This window comes from Erythrolamprus reginae, chromosome 2, assembly GCF_031021105.1.
Source record: "Erythrolamprus reginae isolate rEryReg1 chromosome 2, rEryReg1.hap1, whole genome shotgun sequence".
Taxonomy (NCBI): domain Eukaryota; kingdom Metazoa; phylum Chordata; class Lepidosauria; order Squamata; family Dipsadidae; genus Erythrolamprus; species Erythrolamprus reginae.
The window spans coordinates 22692156-22717758 of record NC_091951.1 but is presented as its reverse complement, the minus strand read 5'-3'; the positions used below and the strand labels follow the sequence as shown (position 1 = coordinate 22717758).

At 44.1% G+C, this 25603-nt stretch overlaps 1 protein-coding gene across 1 annotated transcript in view; it reads left to right on the top strand.

Moving 5' to 3' along the window:
- The window catches only part of LOC139159969 (zinc finger protein 93-like), a 31534-nt gene extending 6251 nt beyond the window's left edge, over positions 1 to 25283 (top strand). Inside the window, 3 exon segments of the mRNA XM_070737457.1 lie at positions 835 to 961; positions 2851 to 3830; positions 24638 to 25283. Of these exon segments, the coding sequence (XP_070593558.1) occupies positions 835 to 961; positions 2851 to 3830; positions 24638 to 25165 (1635 nt within the window). The 3' untranslated portion in view covers positions 25166 to 25283.
- The last annotated feature ends 320 nt before the right edge of the window (positions 25284 to 25603 follow it).

Here is a 25603-nt window from a genome sequence, read left to right as displayed (position 1 = left end):
CTCTGCTCTTCTGGAATTCAAACACATTCCATACAGGCACTTGGTCCGTTATCTCCCGTAGCTGCATTTCTCACATTCCTTCTCCTGCTCCATTTAACAAGATTTATTGTCCTAACAGCATGATTTCTAAAAACAGCACAACTGTTGGCTAACAACAAAGAATACTTTTTGTTTACTTGAGAGCGGCAAGAAGCACCTCCATTTTTCCCTGTGGCAACATTGAAACTCCACCCTTCTTCTCCACTGACCCCCTGATGTGCCAAATACATCACTACAGTATTTAGCCCATTCCTCTCCTTAATATCTTCTTTCAGACCTCTGTTCTCTACGTTTTTGGGCCCTTCTGAATTTAGGGTTAACCCAGCGAGCGTCTGATTCTCCCTCGCTAGATCCTGAACCCATAGCCCCATCCTGTGGCTGGCCTCCCACCTGTTCTACTACCTTTAACCCCGGGGCCCCCACTAATTCATAAACGCTATCTGAATCCGAGTCCTCAATATCTTCATCATCCTCCAACTGATCAGGAGTATGTACAACAACTGTGCCCACCAGATGTAGGGAAACAGGGTAATTCCGGTAGCAGGCGGACCCAGACTTTTGGCACCTGAGGGAAAAAAGCTTCGCCATCACTGCCCTAAGGCATTGCAAACACTCCCAGCTTCATCAAACATGATTCATTTGGTCCATCAGCCAAAAGTGGTGAGATCTCATTCTGAAATCTGCAGAAGGTACCAATTTTGTCCACGTAATCTCTTTTCCTAAAATTGGTGAAAGAAAACTATAAAATTGTTATTGGAATTATCTGTTAATAAGGAAACCTTTGTCCTTGCTCAGGACGTTCTGTCTTTGGAGGACGTGGCTGTGTATTTCTCAGAGGAGGAGTGGTCTCAACTGGACGCTGACCAAAAAGCCCTCCATGAAAAAGTCATGCTGGAGAATTCCAGGAATCTGTTTTCACTGGGTAAGAAGACATTTCTGTGCTCAGAAATAGAAGAGAGTTAAATGTTATTTCTGGGGAGGGAAATCCTTTATTGACAGTGCATTCAGCAAGCATTCATAGCCTCTTCACTGTGTAGAATTTTGTTATGAGTCTACAGTTGTTGAAATTCATTTTTTTTCTTATTCATCTACACTTGGTACCTGATGATGATGATGATAGTAATGTGAAAACAAAAAATTTAGAAATCTCTGTAAATGTATTAGTTTCTAGCCTAGAGTTTTAATCTTTTGAGGAAACCAACTTTATAGAAAAAAGAAATTTATTGAAAGAAAGATTGGCAGACTGCCTAGCCTGGCTTTTTACCTAAAGAATTTTCCTAAAGTGTTCTGCTCATGAAATACAATTTTATGGGGTCCCTGAGGTGTAGAGATGGGGGCCAGGTGGAGGATGTGTGTAGCATATGGTGGGAGAGTTTTGCACATGCGGAAGGTAAACCCACCAAGTAGCCACGGTTAATCACTGTACCTAATTGAAGTCTTCAAGGAAAAACACTGCAGCAGGCTTTCTTGTAAAAATATATTTTACTTTTCTTCTTATCAAAATACTTCTCTAAATAAACTATCAACTTTGCATTTAATCACTTTATCAAACTATCTACAATACCCTCATATAACTCTTACTACATCCACCACTGCAACCACTAAGCAGTAATTACTAACTACAAACCACCCAGCACAAAACCACTCTGTTACAAACCACACCCATGCAAGGATGTTACTCCTATTATATAGGTTACAGCCAATCAGGTTGCAGCACAATTAGCAAACCCATGATTACATACTGATTATGGCTGACATCAGCCTCCCCTATGGTTGCAAACCATTTAAAGCAGTACGTCATGATACGAACCTCTCATCATACTAACTTTTTGAGATACGAACACGGGGTTCGGAACTTTTTTCACCTTATGAACCTGCCGCCGTGAGCACTGAACCCGGAAGTTCGGCAAAGGTTCGGATTAGGAAGGCCTCCGAGAAGCGCTGCCGCCTGTCTGTCACCTTCCGAAACAGCTTGGGGGGCTTCTCGGAAGTTAGGCAAAAGTTCGGGTTTGGGGTTTGCCCGGCTGTCACCTTCACAGAAGAGCCGTGGAGCTGTCGGCTGGTTTGGAGGCTCAAACAGAGGTGGGGAATCCCAATAGGGAATTCCAGGGGTGGAGCTTTGACATCACGGAGATGTCCTCCCTGACCGGCCGAAATCTGGACTCCAGACAATGCTCTTGTTTTTTCTATCTTTTGCTGCTTGGGAAACTACAAAAAGCAATAAACACTATGAAGGAAGTCAGAGATCTGTGCATCCTGCCACAATTTGCCTCTGAGGAAGAGGCTGAATGTACTGAGCAAGGTTCTGCCTACCAGGATTCAGGATCCGTGATGGCCCTTAGTTGCCTTAACTGACCGGATGACCTCTGGGAGGGATGTTTAGAGATATGCCCACTTGTGTACCGAGTTGGTCGTTAGTCTTAAGTTGAGGGTGGGGAGATAGTGCCATCCAGAAATTCCCCCTGACTTTCAAAGATTCTGCTCTGTAGACAGGTGGAGATCAGACTTTGATTGAAGATGGGATCTGGTGGGTAGGTTGCTGCCCCAGCATGACAAGGTGTCCGATGCGCTTTGAAAGTTTGTGGCACACGGAATTGTCCCAGGTCAAAGATGAGATCAGGGCTGCCATCCCATCCTGTTATAGGGCTATGATTTCACTTGGAAATGGGTCTTTCCTATAGTCTTTGTTTCGGCTCTTCAAGTTTGGGAACAAAACCACTGAAATCCATTTATGATTCTTTGGCTAAATTTCAGAAGAAAAGTTTTGATTGTTCCCTTTTCTTGCTACAGTTTTTCTTTTTCTCTTTCAAGGTTTTAATGGGCAAGAAAACAAGAATTGCAAGGAGGAACACCAAGCAATCCATCACACAGGAGATTATCAATGCATAGAGTATGGAAAGAGCTCTACCCGTAGTACTGGTCTCAGTTCCCACAAGAGGAGCCACACAGGAGAAAGACCTTATAAGTGCATGGAGTGTGGAAAGACCTTTATTTCTACCGCTGGTCTTAATTCCCACAAGAAGATCCACACAGGAGAGAAAGCCTATCAATGCATGGAGTGTGGAAAGAGCTTTGGCCATAGCAGTGATCTTCTTCGACACAAGAGGATCCACACAGGAGAAAGACCTTATAAGTGCATGGAGTGTGGAAAGACCTTTATTTGTACCACGGGTCTTAATTCCCATAGGAAGATCCACATAGCAGAGAAATCCTATCAATGCATGGAGTGTGGAAAGAGCTTTACCCATAGTAGCGGTCTCTCTTTCCACAGGAAGAGCCATACAGGAGAAAGACCTTATCAATGCCTGGAGTGTGGAAAGAGTTTTGTCTGTAGCAGTCAACTTCTTCGACACAAGAGGAGCCACACAGGAGAAACACCTTATAAATGCATGGAGTGTGGAAAGAGCTTTGGCTGTAGCAGTGATCTTCTTCGACACAAGAGGAGCCACACAGGAGAAAGACCTTATAAGTGCATGGAGTGTGGAAAGACCTTTATTTGTACCACTGGTCTTAATTCCCATAGGAAGATCCACATAGCAGAGAAATCCTATCAATGCATGGAGTGTGGAAAGAGCTTTACCCATAGTAGCGGTCTCTCTTTCCACAGGAAGAGCCATACAGGAGAAAGACCTTATAAATGCATGGAGTGTGGAAAGAGTTTTGTTTGTAGCAGTCATCTTCTTCGACACAAGAGGAGCCACACAGGAGAGAAATCCTATCAATGCACAGAGTGTGGAAAGAGCTTTACTCGTAGTAATGATCTTGATTTTCACAAGGGGAGCCACACAAGAGTCACATAAAAGTTTGAAGTGTGGAAATGGCTTTCAAAAGAGTTATGATCTCACTTTACATAAAAGGTTCCCTTTGTGAGAAAAAAAGACATGGCTCCATGGAGTGAGGAAAGAATTTGTAAGGAGTAAAGCTCTTACTTGCCATAGAAACATCCACACACAAGATCAACGATATGAATAAAGGAATTGTGGAAAAAGCTTCAATAGAAATTTCTGAAAGAAAATCAATATGGTTTCTGTAAAGGCAAATTGTGTCTTACTAAGTTGTTAGAATTCTTTGAGGGTGTTAATAAACACACAATGAGGGTTTTTAGTGGGTATATATCTATATACACATAGTAAAATACATGATGAAGGTTATAGAGGAGATACTCATAGTAAAATATATCTAAGAAATAATAGAAAAGAAGGTATAGTAATAGGCATACAAATCCAATAAATAAATAAATAGAACATATCAATGAAAGAATAGAAGAAGAGATGTAGGAATAGAGGAAAGGTATAGGAGATGTAGGAGAGCAATAGGACAGGGGACAGAAGGCACTCTAGTGCACTTGTACTCACCCCTTACTGACCTCTTAGGAATCTGGATAGGTCAACCGTAGATAATCTAAGGGTAAAGTGTTGGGGGTTTGGGGATGACACTATGGAGTCCGGTAATGAGTTCCACGCTTCGACAACTCGGTTACTTAAAGTCATATTTTTTACAGTCAAGTTTGGAGCGCTTAATATTAAGTTTAAATCTGTTGTGTGCTCTTGTGTTGTTGTGGTTGAAGCTGAAGTAGTCGCCGACAGACAGCACGTTGCAGCATATGATCCTGTGGGCAATACTTAGATCTTGTTTAAGGCATCTTAGTTCTAAACTTTCTAGGCCCAGGATTGAAAGTCTAGTCTCATAGGGTATTCTATTTCGAGTGGAGGAGTGAAGGGCTCTTCTGGTGAAGTATCTTTGGACATTTTCAAGGGTGTTAATGTCTGAGATGCGATATGGGTTCCAAACAGATGAGCTGTATTCGAGGATGGGTCTGGCAAAAGTTTTGTAAGCTCTGGTAAGTAGTGTGAGATTGCCAGAGCAGAAGCTACGTAGGATTAGGTTTACAACTCTTGAAGCCTTCTTGGCTATATTTTTGCAGTGGGCTTTGGTACTTAAATCTTTTGTTATTAGTATACCAAGGTCCTTAACCGAGTGGGGATTGTCTGTGATAATTTGATTATTCAGTTCGTATTTGGAGTTCAGATTCTTCTTCCCAATGTGTAGGACAGAGCATTTGCTAGTTGAGATTTGGAGTTGCCATGTGTTAGACCACTCAGAAACAGCGTCAAGGTCTTTTTTGAGAGTACTGTAGTTGTGTTATCGGTGGTGTTGAAGAGTTTTACATCGTTGGCGAAGAGGACACAGTTTGTTTGTTTGTTTGTTGATTTGATTTGATTTGATTTGTATGCCGCCCCTCTCCGGAGACTCGGGGCGGCTAACAGCAATAATAAGACAGCGTACAATAATAATCCAATAATAAAAACGATTAAAAACCCATTAATATAAAACCCAAACATACATACAGACATACCATGCATACAATTGTAAAGGCCTAGGGGGAAAGAGTATCTCAATTCCCACATGCCTGGCGGCAGAGGTGGGTTTTAAGTAGCTTATGAAAGGCAAGGAGGGTGGGGGCAATTCTAATCTCTTGGGGGAGTTGGTTTCAGAGGGCCGGGGCCGCCATAGAGAAGGCTCTTCCCCTGGGTCCCGGCAGCGGCATTGTTTCGTTGACGGGACCCGGAGAAGACCCACTCTGTGGGACCTAACTGGTCGCTGGGATTCGTGCAGCAGAAGGCGGTCTCTGAGATAATCTTGTCCGGTGCCATGAAGGGCTTTATAGGTCATAACCAACACTTTGAATTGTGACCAGAAACTGATCGGCAACCAATGCAGACTACGGAGTTTTGGTGTAACATGGGCATATTTGGGAAAGCCGATGATTGCTCTCGCAGCTGCATTCTGCACTATCTGAAGTTTCCGAACACTTTTCAAAGGTAGTCCCATGTAGAGAGCGTTACAATAGTCGAGCCTCGAGGTGTGAGTGACTGTGAGCAGTGACTCCCGGTCTAAAGAGGGTCGCAACTGGTACACCAGGCGAACCTGGGCGAACGCCCCCCTCGCTACAGATGAAAGATGTTTCTCTAATGTGAGCTGTGGATTGAGGAGGACGCCCAAGTTGCGAACTCTCTTTGAGGGGGTCAATGATTCTCCCCCCAGGGTAATGGACGGACAGATGGAATTGCTTGTGATGTAATCGCAAAGGTCATTGATGTAGAGAATGAAGAGCGTTGGTCCCAGTACACTACCTTGGGAACACCGCTTTTAACTGGGATGGGGGTGGATATGGTGCTTCCTATTTTGACCACTTGTTGTCTGTTTGACAGGAATGCTGTAATCCAGCTATGGAGGGATCCTGAGATGCCATAGGATTTGAGTTTTAGGAGTAGTTTGTCGTGGACCACTGAATCAAAGGCTTTGCAGAAGTCAATATAAATTGCATCTGTAGATTTCCCTTGAAATCTACAGGGGAGAGGCAGATATGGCGGGGGACACAGAGCTAGCCGTTCCAGGGGAACAAGAGATCGTTGCGTAATAACGATCCCTTGTTCCGGCTCTGTGAACCCAATCCTGGGTGCTGGTGATGAGTGTAATTCTGGCCCTGGGCTCAAGCTGCTGCTACTCAATGCCAGGTCGGTGGTAAATAAAGCTCTCCTCATCCGGGATCTGATCCTGGATGAGGAGGCCGACCTGGCATGTGTTACTGAAACCTGGCTGGGCCCAGAGGGAGGAGTCCCTCTCTCTGAAATTTGCCCAGCCGGGTTTCAGATATGGCATCAGCCTCGACCCCAGGGAAGGGGGGGAGGAGTGGCTATTATAGCCAGGGAGAGCCTTGGCTTGCGTAGACTCGTTGCTCCAGAGATTGCGGGCTGCGAGTCCCTCCTGGTGAAGTTGGACTTAGGGGTCCAGGTGGGCTTGTTTCTCACGTACCTGCCTCCCAGCTGCGTGTCACAAGCCCTGCCTGTGCTACTCGAGGAGGTAGCCGGGTTGGCGGTGGGGTTCCCCAGACTTATTGTCTTGGGGGACTTTAACCTGCCGTCGCTCGGTGAAACCTCTGGACTGGCACAGGAGTTCATGGCCACCATGACAGCCATGGACCTGACCCAAGTAGTACAGGGTCCGACTCATGAGGGGGGGGCATGCACCCGACATGGTATTCCTCTCTGAGCAACTGAGTAATGGTCTGAGACTAAGAGGCTTAGAAGTGTTGCCTGTGTCATGGTCAGACCATTTTCTACTGCGGCTTGACTTCCTGGCTCCAATCCTTCCCCGCAGGGAGGCGGAACCGATTAAGCTGTTCCGCCCCAGACGCCTGATGGATCCAGAGGGCTTTCAGAAGGCGCTTGGGGTTATTCCAGATACACTCGTACACAGTTCGGCAGAGTCTCTGGCTGAGGCCTGGAACAAGGCTGCAGCGGAGGCTCTTGACCGAATTGCGTCGTTGCAACCTCTCCGCGGCACTAGACCCCGTAGAGCTCCATGGTTCAACGAGGAGCTCCGGGAGGTGAAACGCCAGAAGAGACGTCTAGAGAAGCGATGGAGGAAGAGTAAGTCCGAATGCGATCAAACACTTGTAAGAGCACATGTTAAGACTTACAAAGTGGCGCTCAAGGCGGCAAGATGCGCGTATCATTCCGCCTTGATTGCATCAGCGGAATCCCGCCCGGCCGCTCTGTTTAGGGTGACCCGCTCCCTTCTTAATCAGGGGGGAGTTGGGGAGCCCTTGCAGAGTAGCGCCGAGGATTTTAACACGTTTTTCGCTGATAAAATCGCTCGGATCCGAGCGGACCTCGACTCCAATTGGAATACAGAGTCGACTGACAACGAGTCAGTTGAGGTGACTGGGGCACGTACTTGTCCACCTGTCTGGGAAGAGTTTGATCTGCTGACACCTGATGAAGTGGACAAGGCCATTGGAGCTGTGAGTTCCGCCACCTGTTTACTGGATCCGTGTCCCTCCTGGCTGGTTTCGGCCAGCAGGGAGGTGACACGGAGCTGGGTCCAGGAGATTGTCAACGCTTCTTTGGGGAGGGGGTCCTTCCCGGATCCCTACAAGGAGGCACTTGTGCGCCCCCTCCTCAAGAAGCCTTCCCTGGACCCAGCCATTCTCAACAACTATCGACCAGTCTCCAACCTTCCCTTTATGGGGAAGGTTGTTGAGAAGGTGGTGGCGCTCCAGCTCCAGCGGTCCTTGGAAGAAGCCGATTATCTAGGTCCTCAGCAGTCAGGATTCAGGCCCGGCTACAGCACGGAAACTGCTTTGGTCGCGCTGATGGATGATCTCTGGCGGGCCCAGGACAGGGGTTTATCCTCTGTCCTGGTGCTTCTTGACCTCTCAGCGGCTTTCGATACCATCGACCATGGTATCCTTCTGCACCGGCTGGAGGGGTTGGGAGTGGGAGGCACTGTCCTTCAGTGGTTCTCTTCCTACCTCTCTGGCCGGTCGCAGTCGGTGTTAGTGGGGGGTCAGAGGTCGACCTCTAGGTTACTCCCTTGTGGGGTACCTCAGGGGTCGGTCCTCTCCCCCCTACTATTTAATATCTACATGAAACCGCTGGGTGAGATCATCCAAGGGCATGGGGTGAGGTATCATCAGTATGCAGATGATACCCAGCTTTACATCTCCACCCCTTGTCCAGTCGGCGAAGCAGTGGAAGTGATGTGCCGGTGCTTGGAGGCTGTTGGGGTCTGGATGGGTGTCAACAGACTCAAATTCAACCCGGATAAGACAGAGTGGCTGTGGGTTTTGCCTCCCAAGGACAATTCCATCTGTCCATCCATCACCCTGGGGGGGGAGTCACTAACCCCCTCAGAGAGGGTCCGCAACTTGGGCGTCCTCCTCGATCCACAGCTCACATTAGAGAAACATCTTTCAGCTGTGGCGAGGGGGGGCGTTTGCCCAGGTTCGTCTGGTGCACCAGTTGCGGCCTTATTTGGACCGGGAGTCACTGCTCACAGTCACTCATGCCCTCATCACCTCGAGGCTCGACTACTGTAACGCTCTCTACATGGGGCTACCTTTGAAAAGTGTTCGGAAACTTCAGATCGTGCAGAATGCAGCTGCGAGAGCTATCATGGGCTTTCCTAAATCTGCCCATGTCACACCAACACTCCGCAGTCTGCATTGGTTGCCGATCAGTTTCCGGTCACAATTCAAAGTGTTGGTTATGACCTATAAAGCCCTTCATGGCACCGGACCAGAATATCTCCGGGACCGCCTTCTGCCGCACGAATCCCAGCGACCAATTAGGTCCCACAGAGTTGGCCTTCTCCGGGTCCCGTCAACTAAACAACGTCGTTTGGCGGGACCCAGGGGAAGAGCCTTCTCTGTGGCGGCCCCGACCCTTTGGAATCAACTCCCCCCAGATATCAGAGTTGCCCCCACCCTCCTAGCCTTTCGTAAGCTCCTTAAAACCCACCTCTGTCGTCAGGCATGGGGGAATTGACATGTTCCTTCCCCCTAGGCTTATAAAATTTGTGTATGGTATGCTAGTGTGTATGATTGGCTTTTAACTTGTGGTGTTCTTAAAATTAATTTAATATTGGATTTGTCTTGTATTGCTGTTGCTGTGAGCCGCCCCGAGTCTGCGGAGAGGGGCGGCATACAAATCTGATTAAACTTAAACTTAAACTTAAACTTGATCTAGATGAGTTGTCCATATATTTTTGCAGTGGAGGAGCTTCAGGTTGCAGGATAGTTTTTTTCTGAAACCAAATTGTTTGTTAGAGAGCAAATCATTAGTTTCTAGATGGAGAGTAATTGATTTGTTTATAATTGATTCCATGACTTTGCATAGGACGCAGCATAGTAAAATTGGTCTGTAGTTATCTACAAGAAAGGGGTCTCCTTTTTTGAAGATGGGAATGACCATTGCTTTCGACCATAGCTTAGGAAGTGTGCTGGTTCTGAAGGATTTTTCAAAAATTATGCTTAGTGGTTCAGCTATGGCAGAAGAGAGTTTTTTTAGGAAGTAAGCACATAGACCATCTGGTCCGACTGATAGAGAAGGTTTAAGGTCACGTAATGCTTTTTCAACTCGGTCTTCAGTGAAGTCTACTTGGGTTAAGTCGTTGAGGGAGTTTGAGGTGCGATTGATGAAATTGGGGGATGAGCCATTGCTGTTAACCAAGACAGAGCCAAAGAAAGAGTTGAGGAGGTTGGCTTTGGATGAATCATCATGGTATTCTTTGTTGTTGGGTCCTTTGAGAGGTGGGATAGGTGTAGAGTCTTTGAGTTTATTATTGACAAAGTTGTAGAAAGCTCTATTAGATTTGGTGCGTTGGAGGTTTTCCTCTTGTTTGTTTGTTTATTTATTCGATTTATATGCCGCCCTTCTCCTTGCTGTAGTAGTTAAGGGCATTCTGTTTTTATTTTATTGCAAATGCTTTTATATCGGCTTTTGAAATGGGAAACTTGTCCTTTTTTGTTTTTCCTCCAGAGAGATTTTTTTCTTGTTTGTAATTTTCTTATTGAGATGGGGAGGTTATTTTTTTTGTTTATGGTACATGTTAGAGGTACATGAAGTCTGATGATAATTTTCATTTTGAGTAGGAATGTGTTGTAGAGGTCATCAGTAGTGTAGCATTCAGAGAATAGTTTTCCAGTTTAATGTTGAGAGGTGGGCTTCAATGAGTTCGTAGTTTGCTTTTTTGAAATTTGATTTTTGCTGTTGTATTATTTTGGTGGATCATAGTGTGGCTTAAGTTGAGACTGAAATTTATCATGCTGTGGTCGCTGCTGGAAAATGGTTCTGTTATTTGTAAGCCATATATTGCACTTTTGCTGTTGCAGAAAAATGAGATCCAGACAGTTATCAAGTCTGGTATTGTTAGTTACCAATTGGTCGAGTCCCAGATAGGTGACGGTATTATATATAGTAGAATGGATGGGTTCCATTTAGTTGATATTGTAAATTTTGACTTTCAAAAGGCTTTGGACAAAGTCCCTCACCAAAGGCTCCTAGAAAAGCTCTTCAGCCATGGAATTAGAGGACAGGTCTTGTCCTGGATTGGTAACTGGCTAAATTGTAGGAAGCAGAATGTGGCAATAAATGGACAATTCTCAGGATGGAAAGAAGTGAGAAGTGGTGTACCCCAAGGTTCAGTTTTGGGACTTTTACTTTTTAATTTATTCATTAATGATCTGGATGTAGAAGTAAATAGTGAGGTAGCAAAGTTTGCTGACGACACTAAATTGCTCTGGTTAGTGAAATCAATGTTCCCTCTAATTTTTTTTCGGGGTGGGCGGAAAAATATAGTGTCTGAGCAGCAGTCCCCTTGGGACTGGGTGACAGAAGTATAAATAAATAAATAAATCCCTTCTTTTTATTAAAATAAATTAATAATAAAACAAAACAAGAATGTATTACTATTAAAACTAAAACAACCATCAAAACCAAAAACATAACTATTAATAAAAACAGGTCAGGGCTGGGTTTTTTTAAAATCTGTTATTATTTCAGTGCTTTTAACATATGGTTTAAATCAAGAGTCACTTCTCTTTGTTTTTCTTTCTTTCCTGTCATTCTCTGCCTCAATCATTTTCTCATTTCTCTTTTTTTCTCCCATTTTTTCTATAATTTCTCTCTCTTCCTCCCACTCTTCTCTCTCTTGCTTTTTCTCTCTCACTCACTCTTCCTTCCTCTCTCCTCTTTCTTTCTTTCTTGCTCTCTCTCACTCTCCCTTCCTATCTTCTCTTTCTCTCCCCTTTTGTTCTCTCTCTTTTTCTCAGTTTGTCTCCCTCTCTCCTTTCTCTCTCTCTCTCCCTTGTTCGCTTTCTGGTTTTCTTTCTCTCTCTCTCTCTTGTTTTCTTTCTCTTGCTCTCTCTCTCACTCTTTCTCTCCCTCTCTTGCTTTCTCTCTCTCACACACACATTTTCTCTCTTGTTCTCTCTCTCGCTATCTCTCTCCACCCTTTCTATCTCTCTCATTTTCTCTCTATCTTGCTCTGCTATTCTCTCTTTCTCTCTTCCTTTCTTCTCTGCGGAGGCCGGCGAAGGTTTTTACTTTGAATGTTCCGGGTGGGCTGACAGGGGGATGGGGAACACACGCAGCCACGCGCCCGACATTCAAACTAACCTTCGCCGGCCTCCGCTGTGAGAAGAACGCCTGCCCCACCTCTCCTGCAGCCCCTTTGCTGACAGCCCGGGCGAAAGTGCTCTAGGAGAAGGGACTGCGAGAGGGACGGGGCGGGTGTCGCAAAGCGTTCGGAGCGGCCGGATCAAGAGGACGAGAAGGAGGAGTAGAAAGAGGGGTGGATCAGGCGGGCGGGCGGGGTGCAGCGGAGAAGCCAGGGAAGTGAGGGATCCGGAGGCACTGGGGGGGCGGGGGCGGCTGTGGCTCCTTGCGCGGCCCTGAAAAGGTGCGTGGGGGGCTGTTTTGGGGTGCGCAGGCACACACCTTAGAGCAGTGATTGTCAACCTTTTTTGAGCTGCGGCACATTTTTTACATTTACAAAACCATGGGGCACATTGAGGGGGGGGGCTAAAAAAAGTTTGGACAAAAAAATTCTCTCTTTTCCTCCCTTTAGCTCTATTTCTCTCTCCCACCTTCCCTCCCTCTCTCTCTCCTGCTTTCTTTCTTTCTTGCTCTCTTTCTTTCTTTCTCTCTTGTTCTCTTTCTCTCTTGCTTTCTTTCTCTCTCTTTCTTTCTTTCTCTCTCTCTTGCTTTCTTTCTCTCTTGTTCTTTCTCTTTCCTACTCTCTCTCTTTCTTGCTCTCTCTCTTTCTTTCTCTCTTGTTCTCTTTCTCTCTTGCTTGCTTTCTCTTGCTTGCTTTCTCTCTCGTTCTCTTTCTCTCTCTTTCTCTCTCTCTTGTTTTCTTTCTCTCTCTGAGCTTCGCGGCACACCTGACTATGTCTCGCGGCACACTAGTGTGCCACGGCACACTGGTTGAAAAACACTGCCTTAGAGGATACAGTGATAAAAAGTGGAATTGTCAGGAGCTCCAGAAGGATCTCTTCAAACTGAGTGAGTGGGCAACAAAGTGACAAATGCATTTTAACCTAAACAAGTGCACAGTTATGCATATCGATTTTGGGGTTTTGGTGGACAGCTCAATGAAGATGTCAACCCAGTGTGCAGCAGCAGTAAAAAAAGCAAATTCCATGCCTGCCATGATTAGGAAGGGAATTGAAAATAGGTCGGCAACTGCTGTATTGCCTCTGAAACCAGGTTGCAACGCCTTAGTCACTTCAGCCTTGAAAGATGGCGTTGAAGAGATGACTTGATCGAATCTATATATTATTATTATTATTTTTAATTAAAATTGTATGCCACCCCTCTCTGAAGACTCATGCATGGGATAGAAAAGATGGATAGAGAAATATTCTTTTCTCTATCACACAATACTAGGAGGTGGGGGCACTCCCTAAAGCTCTTAGGTAAGAAAGTGAGGAGAAAGGGAAATATTTCTTCACCCAGAGAGTCATTGGTTTATGGAATTCACTTCCAGAAGAGGTCACGACAGCTGTCAGCCTGGATAGCTTTAAGGCAGGATTAGACAAGTTCATAGATGCCAAATGTATCTGTGCTTATTGAAATGGATGTCCAAGTGTCACCTCTATGTTGGTTGAGGCAGGAAGGGTTCCCTTGGGTACCATTTGTTGGGTGTCAAGGAAAAGGGAGGGTTTTGCCTTCTCTTTCTGCTCAAGATCCCCATGGACAATTGGTGGGCCACTGTGTGACATAGAATGCTGGACACGATGGGCTTTGGCCTGATTCAGCATGGCCCTTATGTTCTTAAAAATCCAGGAGCATCTCGCCTTATGAGTGCAATTGACCCCAGTTTTTAAATATCCCCCTCCCCAATTTTATGACTGTTCTAGCCCCGTTTCTTAAGTGAATCACCGGAGTTAGGACCACTTGTGAAATGAATTTGCCTTCCACATTGGCTTGGCTTGTCATAAGGTTACAAGAGGTGATGACATGATCCAGGGATAATGCAACTGTCTTGAATCGGTTGCCAAGCATCCAAAGTTTGATCAGGTGATCTTGGAGGGTCATAAGTTTGAAAAGTGGTCATAAATCACTTTCTTCAGTGTTTCTGTAAGTTTGAGCAACTTATAAATTGTAATAAATCGACAACTGTGCCCATACTTGTCTAAAATTTAATATACCATAACTTAGTACAATTTATTTGTGGTTATCTGATACCTCTTGCTGCTTCCTCAGTACTTTTATGGGCCAAATATCTGGACCGAGCCCTTTCTCTGGCTGTTCTGCCATTCCCATCCTTACTTGTCTGAGGAAGGCTCAAGTGAGAGGTCGGATTTCTCCTTCCGGATTGTTGGCTGTTGCACGTAAAGTAGTTCAGTTTCCGAGGATCACAGCCTGTTCCTTTAGCAGCTAAGATTTATTTTCACACACAGTTACTTAATGAGTCTGTTGAGTCTGAACTGATCCCACCATTGCCACCACATTTGTCACAGGATCTTTTTAAACTAATTGTCCTCACCCCCCCCAGACGGTGGCGTGTTTGGAAGTGGGTCACGCAAATAGTGTATGAACCTATTTCCACTTGCACAAGTAGCACGGAAATCTCCATTTGTGTGAGAGGGGGATGTGTGAGCCAGCTGCTTCCACAAATGGACCTGCACACACAACCATGTTCCTGCGGGTTGTAGAGGGCCATCCTCTCTCTCCGACCCTCCCACCGGTCGCTGGGCTACCAAACCCAGTCCTCGGAGAGGGGCGAAATACAAATCCAATAAATAAATAAGAAACAAACCAAATAATGTTGAAACTCATAAGAAAGAGTACAGAAAACAGCAATCAACATGATCAGGGTTAGGAAGCTAAAAAGTGGTGAACTATTGCAGGAAATGGGCATGTCTAGTCCATTGAAGGACCAGGGGAAACATGATAGCAGTAGTCCAGTCCTTGAGGGGCTGCCACAGAGAGGACGGGGTCAAGCTATTTTCCAAGGAGGGGGTCAAGGAGAGATTCAACCTGGGAGTAAGGAGAACTTTTCTGACTTGAGAAAAATCAACCAATGGAACAGATGTTGCCTTCAGAAGTTGTGGGAGCTTCATCACTAGAAGCTTTGAAGAAGAGACTGAATTGCCAGCTGTCTGAAACGGTGTAGGGCCGTGATGGTGAACCTATGGCAATGATGGCGAACTAAGGAACAGGTGCCACAGGTGACAGGTGGAGCCATATCTGCTGGTAAGTGATGTGTTGCCCTCGCTCAGCTCCAACGTGCATTTGTGTGCCGGCAAGCTGATTTTTGGCTTGCACAGAGGCTCTGGAGGGGCATTTTTGGCTTCCAGAGAGCATCCGGGTGGTTGGGGGAGGACGTTTTTACCCTCCTGCATCTGAAGGGAAAGCCTTTGGTGCCTGGGAAGGGAGAAACACAAGGATTCTGGGCCCACTAGAAATTGAGTAACAGGCTGTTTTCAGCTTCCAGAAATCCTCTGAGGGTGGGGGAAGCTATTTTTACCCTCCCCAGGCATTGAATTATGAGCGTGGGCACTCGCGCAAGCACAATAGCGTACACACATGCTCCTTCGGCACCCAAGGAAAACAACGTTCGCCATCACTGACCTATCGCATTCATGGCACAGGTGGCACCCATAGTCATATTTGTTGGGACACAAGCTGTTCCCCATGCTCAGCTCCAAAGCTGAAGGAAGGACTTTGGTGCCTGGGAAGGGTGAAACACGAGCCTGCTGGGCCCACTAGAAATTGGGAAACAGGCTGTTTTCAGCTCCAAAGCATGTGTGGGCACTTGTCAACTGATTTTTGGCTTGCATGGAGGTTCTGCGAGAGCCTTTTTGCCCTCTGGAGGGCCTCCAGGTGGGCAGAAGAGGGCTGTTTTGCCCTCCCCAAGCTCCATGAAAGCCTTTGGAGCTGGCGAGGGCAAAAATGGCCCTGCTGGGCCTGCTGGAAGTCAGGAAATGGGGGACCGTGGGCACGTGGAGGGGTATTGAATATGGGTTTGGGCACACTTAGAACCCACCCCTTTTATGACATTACATGACATACTACATAACATCATATATCAGCTTCTCTAAAGACCTATGTGTACTAATCAGGAACTTGCGAATATACAGTAATAATAAACCTTGGTTCAACTCTCAAAACAACACTACAGAGCACTGCACACTAAGACAACTTGACACAAGAATAGATTTTTCCTTAACGCCATCACAAATTATTCTCTCAACACTGTCAAACTATTTACTAAGTCTGCACTATTATTACTGCTAGTTTTTTTCCCATCATCCCTATCACCCATTTCCTCCCTCTTGTGACTGTATGACTGTAACTTGTTGCTTGTATCCTTAAGATTTTTATTAATATTGATTGTTTCCTCATTGCTTATATGACCCCTATGACAATCTTAAATTCTATAGTCATGATTCTTGACAAATGTATACTTTGTTTTATGTACACTGAGAGCATATGCACCAAAGACAAACTCCTTGTGGGTCCAATCACACTTGGCAAATAAAGAATTCTATTCTATTGTAATTAAAAATTAAAAATACATGAAACTTTTCAAATTATTAGTAGGAGAGAATACTTCAGGTTTTCAGCTTCCTTAAAATATTCAAATATTGTTCATTGACAATTCCATTGAAACATGTGTCAGCAATGTGCAACAGCTGCCAAAAAAGCCAACCCAGTTCTTGGCTGCATTAACAGGGATAGAATCAAGATCACGTGAAGTGTTAATACCTCTTTATAAGGCCTTGGTGAGGCCACATTTGGAACACTGCATTCAGTTTTGGTCACCACAATGCAAAAAGGATGTTGAGACTCAAGAAAGAGTACAGAGAAGAGCAACAAATTTGATTAGGGGACTGGAGGCTAAAACATGAAGAATGGCTGCAGGAACTGGGTATGTCCATTTTAATGACAAGAAAGACCAGGGGAGATTATAGGTTTTTAAGAAGATGCTGGATAATCAATTGTCTGAAATAATGTCGGGTGTCCTGCCTATGCAGGGGGTTGGACTGGAAGGCCTTCAAGTTCCCTTCCAACATTATTATTATTATTATTATTATTATTATTATTATTATTATTATTATTATTATTATGTTGCTTCTTAACCATAATTTTTCCTCCATCCTTTCTTTCATTAATTGCAGCTCAATCTCCTTTTTCTTCAACCGTCATCTCCAAATCCAGACTAATCTTTTCAAACCACTGAAATGTGCATTACTTTTGGCAAGAAAAAAAATATTCTTCTTACACCAAAGGTTCCTGCTAAAATTTGCTGAGGCGTATTCTCTACTGAACACCAGAATAAAACTCTTCATGTCTCTTATTTACTGTTCCCTTGCATTATTTGAGCTTTATATTTATTTTTCAGCATTTGCCTTCCTTAATTTTCCAGTTTTTCTCTAGTTACATATGTGACTTTATTCCCTCTGTGTTCATTTGTCCATAATCGGGCCTTGTTCTGAGGTAAAAAAATTTGAAGGTCTACACGTTTGAGGTTTCCCTTCATTTTGGTACTTTTCTTTTGATGCCTTTTTTTATCAGGATCGATACTTCAGGATTATTCACATTATTACAGTCTGCCTTTGGTGTTTCCAAACCTCCTTGTCTGCCCAAAGGCATCCAGGCAGCTATAATAACTGAACTCGTTAAAGAAAAAATACAAAAAAATACAAGGGGCGAACATAAGTGCACTGATGTGCCTAACGTCCCCTGTCCAATTACCTTTCCTTTTCTCATACTGTATATCCTATATATTCTCTCCCTCTCATCCACTCCTCTTCTTTTTTACTTACTATCCCTATATATACTACTTAATGTTTATTTCATTCCATATGTATTGTATATTGGACAAAGCATAAATAAAATAAAATAAAATAAATCTTAATTTTCCTCAAAGTGTCTCCGCCTTCCAAGAGAACTGAGCATGCGCGGGCCTCTTTCCTAAATAGAAACAGAAGGCGGGAATCCCGAGGCATTTTCCAGCAAAGACTTGAAAAGCTGTTCATCTTTTCTGCGGTCTCCGGTTGTGCTCTCCCCTCACACGCACAACCGTGAGTCTTCGGGCGAGTCTTCCTAGCAAACGAAGAGGCTGCAGGGAAATGTTGCACTTGGAGATCGGGGTTCAGTGATGGGGCTTTTCTCCCGCGCTGGAGGCTCTTTGCATGGAGGGGGAGGAGGAGAGATCGTCTTTGCAAAAGAGAGATTCGAGCCTCTAAGTCAGTGCTGACTCCTGGACAGTTTCCCTGCCTATTTCTTGGCTCCGTTTCCAGAAGGGGTTTCCCTCCCCTCCCCCTTCCAAGGACGAGAGAAGCGAGCAGTTGGAGTCCCTCCTGTTAGCTTTGCATGCAAGGCTGCCTCTCCACGTGCGAGGATCTGGTGCAAGGACTTGTCTATGCACGTTAGAAATGATATCAAAGTATATTTTAAATTATATTAAATATATAAATATTGTAAATTATATCATATTAAATTATGATGAGGCAGAGAGAGACATTTGGTTCAAGCACAAGGCTTAGAAAGCAATAGATTTCTAGTCCAACTTTTGGCATGAAAGCCTGGAGCCCATCCCAGCTCTCAGCCCAATCTGCTTCACAGGGATGTTGTTCTGGGGAAAGTAGTAATGTATAAAAATAACAAGAAGACATAAGAATAAAAATTAATTTTTAATAAAAACTAGGAAGTAGAAATTAAAAATACATGGATGAGAGTCGCCCAGAAAGTAATGCACCACATTTTTTCCTCTCAGCCTACAGTAATGGTATGGATGCGAAACTTTAGATATACATTATTTCAATTGTCAGGAGTGCGTGTGTAAATTTTGTGTTTATTCAGACAGCGTAGCAGTTGTTTGAAATGGCGTCTGTTCGTGATGTACGTTACACGCGTGGGTCATCACTGAATTTCTCACTGGAGAGAAAGAAATTGTTGGGAACATTCAACAACATTTGTTTACAGTTTATGGAGAATCTGCAGTCGACAGAAGTACGTTTAGTCGCTGGGCACAGAGGGTGAAGATATTAGAAGACGGAAATGCCTTTGTGACCAGAACAAGGATTGGTACTTAAAGGGCATACATGACCTTGTATCTCGCTGGTGGAAGGCCATAGAACGGGATGGAGATTACGTTGAAAAATAGGGAGTGTACAAAAAACATCATTATTTCTTCTGTATAAGTTTCATTATCTTCAATAAATAATTGTTGAAGAAAAAAATGTGATGCATTACTTTCTGGGCAACCCTAGTAAATGTATTTTCCAATACAGTGGTACCTCGAGATACGAGTTTAATTCGTTCCGGACCTGGGCTCTTAAGTCGAGCAGCTCTTATCTCGAACGACTTTTCCCCATAGGAATTAATGTAAATAATTTTAATTGGTTCCAGCCCTCAAAAAACTCACAAAGTTAGTCTAAATTATGCAGAAAGACATGTTTTTAATGAAGAAATGTACATGTACACATAAATGAATAATGAAGTTTCTTTCACTTAACTTGTAAACTTTCTTAAACTTTTAAATTTACATATGTTCAACTTCTCTGCCACCCAATCCTGTAGGACAGAGGTCCCCAACCCTTTTTGCACCAGGGACCGGCTTTAAGCGATCAAGAGAGGAATGGGTGAATGAATGGACGGAGGGTGGGAAGGAAGGAAGAAAAGAGGGAAGGGACAGGAACAGAGGAAGGAAGCAAGGAAACTTATGAAAGGGGAGAGTAAGAGAGGAATGAGTGAAGGGAGGGAGGGAGGGAAGAAGGTGGGAAGGAGAAAGAAAAGAAGAAATAGAGGAAGGGAAGGTAAAAGAGAGAAAGAAAAAGAGCAAGAAAGAAAGCTGCAAGCACCCCCCCGAGCCCCCCAGGCCGGCTGCAACCTTTTAAAACACGCGCGCCGCTTCGCAGCTGTCTCCTGAAGCCGAACGCGGAAGTTAGCGTTTGGCTTCAGGAGACAGCTCCTTGGCGCTTGTATCTCGAATTTGGGCTTGTAAGTAGAACAAAAATATCTCTCCCCTCCCAGCTCTTATCTCGAGTTGCTCTTAAGTAGAGCAGCTCTTATGTCGGGGTTCCACTGTATTTTGATAGACATTGATCCTGAAGGGTTCACTGCAATTTCCCCCATATGTAGGCAGTGCAAGCTAAATAATAAGATTTCACCTCCTTCCAAGACCTTGGTGGGTGCAGACATATATCTTTACTTAATCTTGCCTTCCCTCTCTTTTCCATTATTCCATTTTTTTCCATTTCAGGTATCTAAGCTCAAAATATTTTCTGCTTCTTCTGGAATCTTAAGTATCTTGTCTGGGAAAAGAGCTGAATGGCCTTGGAAAATTTGGCCCCACCTCTATCTAACGGAAAAACCTATGAAAAATCCTTGGGTCCATTTTGGAGCTGGATTAGAGATCAGAAAGAAGATGGAGGGACAACACCCAGCAGATGCAGAAATTAGAAAAGACTCACCAGCTGCTCAGCCATGGAGCCGTGGGAAGAACGGGGCAAGTCCTGGGCAGAAGAGCCACGAAGAGGCTTCCAATAGTCCAGAGGTTCAATGCTGTCACTTCAGAAAAATGCAGTTTCAGGAGGGGAGTCGTCCCCGAGATGTTTGCACTCGGCTTCACTACCTTTGTCATCAGTGGCTGCAACCAGAAAAACACACCAAGGCTCAGATGCTGGACCTGGTGCTCCTGGAGCAATTGCTGGCGGTCCTTCCCCCAGAGATGGCCAGATGGGTGCGGGAGTGTGGAGCAGAGACCAGTTCCCAGGCGGTGTCCCTGGCTGAAGGCTTCTTGCTGACCCAGGAGGAGGAAAAGATGAAAGAAGAGTTGCAGGTGGGAGAATGTAACCATGGCAACTCTAAAAAGGATCCCTCTGAATTTGTCAATCCCTTTCTGGCAGAGTTTTCAGGGATTATTAACTCCTAAGGGCATTTGCTCTCTTCTTCCAGAGGATTTGGGGCAATTCTTCCATTCTGTTTCAGCAATGGACATTGGGGTCTGCTAATGTCAAGGTGCAGTATGAGAGATAATTTATTTCCATCTGTGTTCTTTGTCTCTCGTTCTGCATCATCTCCAGAAATCTGTGGAAGCTGTGACTGAGTATAGAGAGGAGGGGAAAGATTCATTCAGATCTTCTCAAGAGTTGATCTTCAGGGAGAACATACAGAAAGATCAAAGTCAAGACACTACGCAAGGTAAGAAAAGCTCTTTCTGTGTGAGGTGAGATTTCAACATTTAGCTGATTCTTTCGTTCCACTTTATTGGAGTGTCCCTCTTTAACAAATCTGCTTCCACCGTTTTTTAATCTTTCTCGCAGAGTGGAAACCTGTCCTTGGATTCTTCAGATTCACCTCTTTGTGCTGGAGCTGAAACGCTACTTCAGGTAAGGAGGAGACTCACAAAAGGCCCCTGGATCAGAAGGCTCCTCCTTCTGTCTCCCAGGGTTTTTCTCACACACCATTACAAAAAAATATGTCCTTTTTTGCCCTTTGAAAAGCATACAGTGGTACCTCTACCTAACAATGCCTCTACTTAACAACCTTTCTAGATAATAACCGGGTGTTCAAGATTTTTTTGCCTCTACTTAAGAAACATTTTCTACTTAAGAACCGAAGCCCAGAAAAATTTCCCAGGAAATTTGAGAGCGGCACAAAGGCCTGGCCAGTTTCCTGCCATTCCCCCTGGGTTTCTCCCTCTGGCGCAGTGTATGGGAGGCAGCCTCGCACTGGGTGTATGGGAGGCATGTGCTCCTCCTTGCTTCTTCAGGGACCCCCCCCCCCTTTTTAAGCCTCTGCTTCTTCCTTTAGCAGCAACTGTCCTCCTCCTCTTCTTCCTCCTCCTCCCACCCAAATTCTGAGCTTTTATTTCTTTCCTAATGGGTTTGCACGCATTATTTGCTTTTATATGGATTCCTATGGGAACAATTGCTTCTACTTACAAACATTTCTTCTTAAGAACCTGGTTACGGAACGAATTAAGTTCTTAAGTAGAGGTACCATTGCATTTGGGACGGCCGTCAGCTGGTGATTGTGAATCCCCCATAAGCATATAGAGTTCCATTGCAACCTCTTTATTAATTCCTCCATGAGGGTGTTGGAGTTGGAGTCCATTAGTCCCTGAGTGGATAAAGTGACCTTTGGAAAACATGTCAGGGGGGTTTTGCCAGTATTTTGCTCTGCACACTCTAGAAAGAAAAGAATAGAATAGAATAGAATTTTATTGGCCAAATGTGATTGGACACACAAGGAATTTGTCTTGGTGCATATGCTCTCAGCATACATAAAATAAAATATACATTTGTCAAAAATCATGTGGTACGAGACTTAATCATTGTCACATGGGTCAAATAAGCAATGAAGAAACAATATTAATAAAAATCTTAGGATATAAGCAAAAAGTTACAGTCATGGGAGTCACGGACCAGGAGTGGATTTAAGACCCAACTACCAATTAACCAAGAATATTAAAGAATGGGATGCCCTAAGGCTGTGGTGGCGGACCTATGGCAAGGTGGCACACGAGACGTTGCCCTAGCTCAGCTCCAACATGCAGGTGTGTGCTGGCCAGCTGTTTTTTGGCTTGCACAGGGGCGTTTTGGGCTTCCAGAGGGCCTCTTTGGGTGGGTGTCTTTTTAGCCTCCCTCAGCTCCACAGAAGCCTTTGGAACCTGGGGAGGGCGAAACGTGAGCCTACTGTTGTTCTGGTTTCTGGTAGAAATTTAGCAATTACAAATAACTCTTATTAAATGTATTATTTCATGAATAAAGAAACTCCATTTATTTCTCTGCTCTTCTGGAATTCAAACACATTCCATACAGGCACTTGGTCCGTTATCTCCCGTAGCTTCATCTCTCACATTCCTTCTCCTGCTCCACTTAACAAGATTTATTGTCCTAACAGCATGATTTCTAAAAACAGCAGAACTGAGGGCTAACAACAAAGAATACTTTTTGCTTACTTGAGAGCGGCAAGAAACACCTCCATTTTTCCGTTCAACAACGTTGAAACTCCACCCTTCTTCTCCACTGACCCCGACGTGCCAAATACATCACTATAGTATTTAACCCATTCCTCTCCTTAATATCTTCTTCCAGACCTCTGTTCTCTACGTTTTTGGTCCCTTCTGAATTTAGGGTTAAACCAGCGAGTGTCTGATTCTCCCTCGCTAGATCCTGAACTCATAGCCCCATCCTGAGGCTGACCTCCCACCTGTTCTACTACCTGTAACCCCAGACACCCCACTAATTCATAAACGCTATCTGAATCCGAGTCCTCAATATCTTCATCATCATCCAACTGATCAGGAGTATGTACAACAACTGTGCCCACCAGACGTAGGGAAACGGCAATTCCGGTAGCAGGCGGACCCAGACTTTTGGCACCTGAGGGAAAAAAGCTTCATCATCACTGCCCTAAGGCATTGCAAACACTCCCAACTTCATCAAACATGATTCATTTGGTCCATCAGCCAAAAGTGGTAAGATCTCATTCTGAAATCTGCAGAAGGTACCAATTTTGTTCACGTGATCTCTTTTCCTAAAATTGGTGAAAGAAAACTATAAAATTATTATTGGGATTATCCATAATTAAGGAAACCTTTGCCCTTGTTCAGGACGTTTTCTCTTTGGAGGACGTGTCCGTGTATTTCTCAGAGGAGGAGTGGTCTCACCTGGACGCTGACCAAAAAGCCCTCCATGAAGAAGTCATGCTGGAGAATTCCAGGAATCTGTTTTCTCTGGGTAAGATCCTCTTTCTGTGCTCAGAAATAGAAGAGAGTTAAATGTTATTTTTGGGGAGGGAAATCCTTTATTGACAGTGCATTCAGCAAGCACTCACACACCCCTTCACTGTGTAGAATTTTGTTATACTGCGGCATGAGTCTACAGTTGTTGAAATTCATTATTTTTCTCATTCATCTACTTTTGATACCCAAAGATGACAATGATGTGATAACAAAAATTTGAGAAATCTCTGTAAATGTATTAGTTTCTAACCTGGTGTTTTAAGCTTTTGAGCAAACCAACTTTATGGAAGAAAGAAATTTATTGAAAGAAAGATTGGCAGACTGCCTACCCTGGCTTTTTACCTAAAGTGTTCTGCTCATGAAATACAAAATGCCTATTTCATATAAGATTTTATCAAGCCCCTGAGGTGTAGAGATGGGGGCCAGGTGGAGGATGTGTGTAGCATATGGTGGGAGAGTTTTGCACATGCGGAAGGTAAACCCACCAAGTAGTCACGGTTAATCACTATACCTAATTGAAGTCTTCAAGGAAAAACACTGTAGAAGGCTTTCTTGTAAAAATATATTTTATTTTTTTTCTCATCAAAATACTTCACTTTACATTTAACCACTATATCAAACTATCTAAAATACTCTCATATAACTCTTACTACATCCACCACTGCAACCACTAAGCACTAATTACTAACTACAAACCATCCAGCACAAAACCACTCTATATCAAAACTACTCTATAACAAAACCACTCTATAAGAAGCCACTCTTTAACAAATCACTCTATAACAAACCACACCCATGCAAGGGTGTTATTCCTATTATATAGGTTACAGCCAATCAGGTTACAGCACAATTAGCAAACCCTTGATTACATACTGTTATGGTTGACATCAGCCTTTCCTATAGTTACAAACCATTTTGATTTGTAGGTTTTTATTGTTCCTTTTTCTTGCTACAGCTTTTATTTTTTCTTTTTCAAGGTTTTAATGGGCAAGAAAACAAGAATTGGAAGGAGGAACCCCAAGCAATCCATCTTAATTCTGACAAGAGGATCCACACAGGAGAAAGACCTTATAAATGCACAGAATGTGGAAAGAGCTTTAGCCATAGGAGTAATCTTCTTCGACACAAGAGGAGCCACACAGGAGAAAGACCTTATAAATGCATGGAGTGTGGAAAGACCTTTACTTGTAACACTGGTCTTAATTCCCACAAGAAGATCCACACAGGAGAGAAATCCTATCAATGCACGGAGTGTGGAAAGAGCTTTACCCATAATAGCGGTCTCTATTTCCACAGGAAGAGCCACACAGGAGAAAGACCTTATAAATGCATGGAGTGTGGAAAGAGCTTTGGCCGTAGCAGTCATCTTCTTGAACACAAGAGGAGCCACACAGGAGAGAAACCCTATCAATGCATGGAGTGTGGAAAGAGCTTTGGCCATAGCAGTGATCTTCTTCGACACAAGAGGAGCCACACAGGAGAGAAACCCTATCAATGCATGGAGTAGGGAAAGAGCTTTACTCGTAGTGATGGTCTCAGTTCCCACAAGAGGAGCCACACAAGAGTCACATAAAATTTGAAGTGTGGAAATGGCTTTGAAAAGAGTTGTGATCTCACTTTACATAAAAGGTTCCCTTTGGGAGAAAAAAAACATATGGATCCATGGAGTGAGGAAAGAATTTGTAAGGAGTAAAGCTCTTAGAAACATAGAAACATAGAAGACTGACGGCAGAAAAAGACCTCATGGTCCATCTAGTCTGCCCTTATACTATTTCCTGTATTTTATCTTACAATGGATATATGTTTATCCCAGGCATGTTTAAATTCAGTTACTGTGGATTTACCAACCACGTCTGCTGGAAGTTTGTTCCAAGGATCTACTACTCTTTCAGTAAAATAATATTTTCTCATGTTGCCTTTGATCTTTCCCCCAACTAACTTCAGATTGTGTCCCCTTGTTCTTGTGTTCACTTTCCTTTTAAAAACACTTCCCTCCTGAACCCTATTTAAC